The sequence below is a fragment of the Branchiostoma belcheri genome, unplaced genomic scaffold (genome assembly GCF_001625305.1).
Source record: "Branchiostoma belcheri isolate BF01 breed outbred unplaced genomic scaffold, Haploidv18h27 scaffold66, whole genome shotgun sequence".
Taxonomy (NCBI): Eukaryota; Metazoa; Chordata; class Leptocardii; order Amphioxiformes; family Branchiostomatidae; genus Branchiostoma; species Branchiostoma belcheri.
Window position 1 is genome coordinate 1,349,846 of NW_017804309.1, and position 1,633 is coordinate 1,351,478.

Consider the following 1,633-nt stretch of genomic DNA (forward strand, 5'->3'; position numbering starts at 1 on the left):
ATCAACACTCTATGATCTTTACCACAAGACCATCTTTACCAGTTCAGCAGCTGTTACATAAAACATCTGTACCTCCAGTGTGTGTCCCTGATTGGCTCTTATCTGCAGCCTCCCCGTCTCCTCCTCCTCCTGCAGAGCAAACCGTTTCTTGTCGTTGTCCTTGACCACCTGATGCACGTCGTCCACAGTGTAACGCTTGAACTGCGGGTGTCTCAAAATCTCATCTACATACAGGAAGCCACCTGGAAAAGGTAAAAAAAGACATAAGAATTTGATCAATTCCTGAAAAAAAACTGTACAAAGATTCATAAAGAGTGGGGTCGTGTGGCGCAGTCGGTAGCGCGTTCGGCTCACACCCCAGAGGTCGCGGGTTCGAACCCTACCCATGTCACCGATCTTGTGCCCTTGGGAAAGGCACTTTACACGACTTTCCTCACTTCACTCAGGTGAAAATGAGTACCTAGCTTCGGTTAGGGACGTCCCTCGGATAGGACGTTAAATGGAGGTCCCGTGTTTGGGAGAGCCACACCCCATGCACGTTAAAGAACCCACCGCACTTATCGAAAAGAGTAGGGGACCTTCCCGGTGTGAGTGGTTCAAAACCTTACAGTCCGGTCTTACGCAGCTTGTACATGTGCGCACATGTACAAAACTGGTGTGTTACGCCTGAAGGCGGTTTACCAGTTATGCGAAACAAACAAACAACACTCTTGCTGAAGAAGAACCTGTATCTGACCTGGGTCTAGCTCGAAGCCCATCTTGGCAGCTCCATGTCTCAACAGGTAGGACAGTGATTTGGACAGCTTGACATTGTGGCCAGCCTGAGCAGCCAGAAATATGATGGTTACATCACAACAAGAGTTCAACAGTAAAAAATCTAGAATCTACATCAGAATATATATTTTTTGTAAGATCATCATGAATGATAGTGACATTGACATATGGTGACATGAAGGAGGTATGACTGGAACCTGTTGGCAACATGAATGGTCCTACTTGCCTCTGCCCCTTGTCCTCTCTGCCCTCGTCTTCTTCTCTGTTCACACACACACACACACACACACAAAGATAAAGGCAGAAAAGAACGACTTGTATTGTTTTTTGCCTTTATCAGTATTGGTAAAGGGGTGGGGGCAATAGTTCTACCCGGAAGTCAATGATCTTGTAACTGTAAGGCACGGCACCTGTTCCTTACTTGACAATAAATGAATAAAGCATTTTTTCAGCATGGTGTACTGCACGCACATGCTCAAACTTCCAGTTGGCATCGCACAGTATTACACTGCAAACGTATAATTTTTGCCTACGGCCGAAAGGGGGAGGGGCGCTTCTTTAGTTTAGCTCCGTTTAGTCTCCGATATATTTGTAGCGTGGTGAATTTACTTACTCCTCGGTCCGATCCTTTCCCTCCGCCTCTCCCTCTTGCCTGGCTCATCTTCGTGACCTATTGTGTCGCCTATCTCACCGCAACAGCGGGAATTCAAGCTTATTATAAGCGTTATGTTTTGCGTGGTTGTGATGCAACCTTTTGCTATTTCGGGCGGGCTTCGTCATGGTTGCTGTAGCCTGCACTTCTGCAACATCTTGCTAGGTGGCGCTTCTGTCAAGTACTAGTAACCCCGATGCTCCTATG

At 47.0% G+C, this 1,633-nt stretch overlaps 1 protein-coding gene across 1 annotated transcript in view; it reads right to left on the minus strand.

Annotated features, from left to right (window-relative positions):
* LOC109483782 (tRNA 2'-phosphotransferase 1-like) overlaps positions 1–1,633 on the minus strand; it is a 7,616-nt gene extending 5,983 nt beyond the window's left edge. The window contains exon 1 of the mRNA XM_019786878.1: positions 1,388–1,633. Within this exon, the coding sequence (XP_019642437.1) occupies positions 1,388–1,435 (48 nt within the window). The 5' untranslated portion in view covers positions 1,436–1,633. The remainder of the gene's footprint in view (positions 1–1,387) is intronic.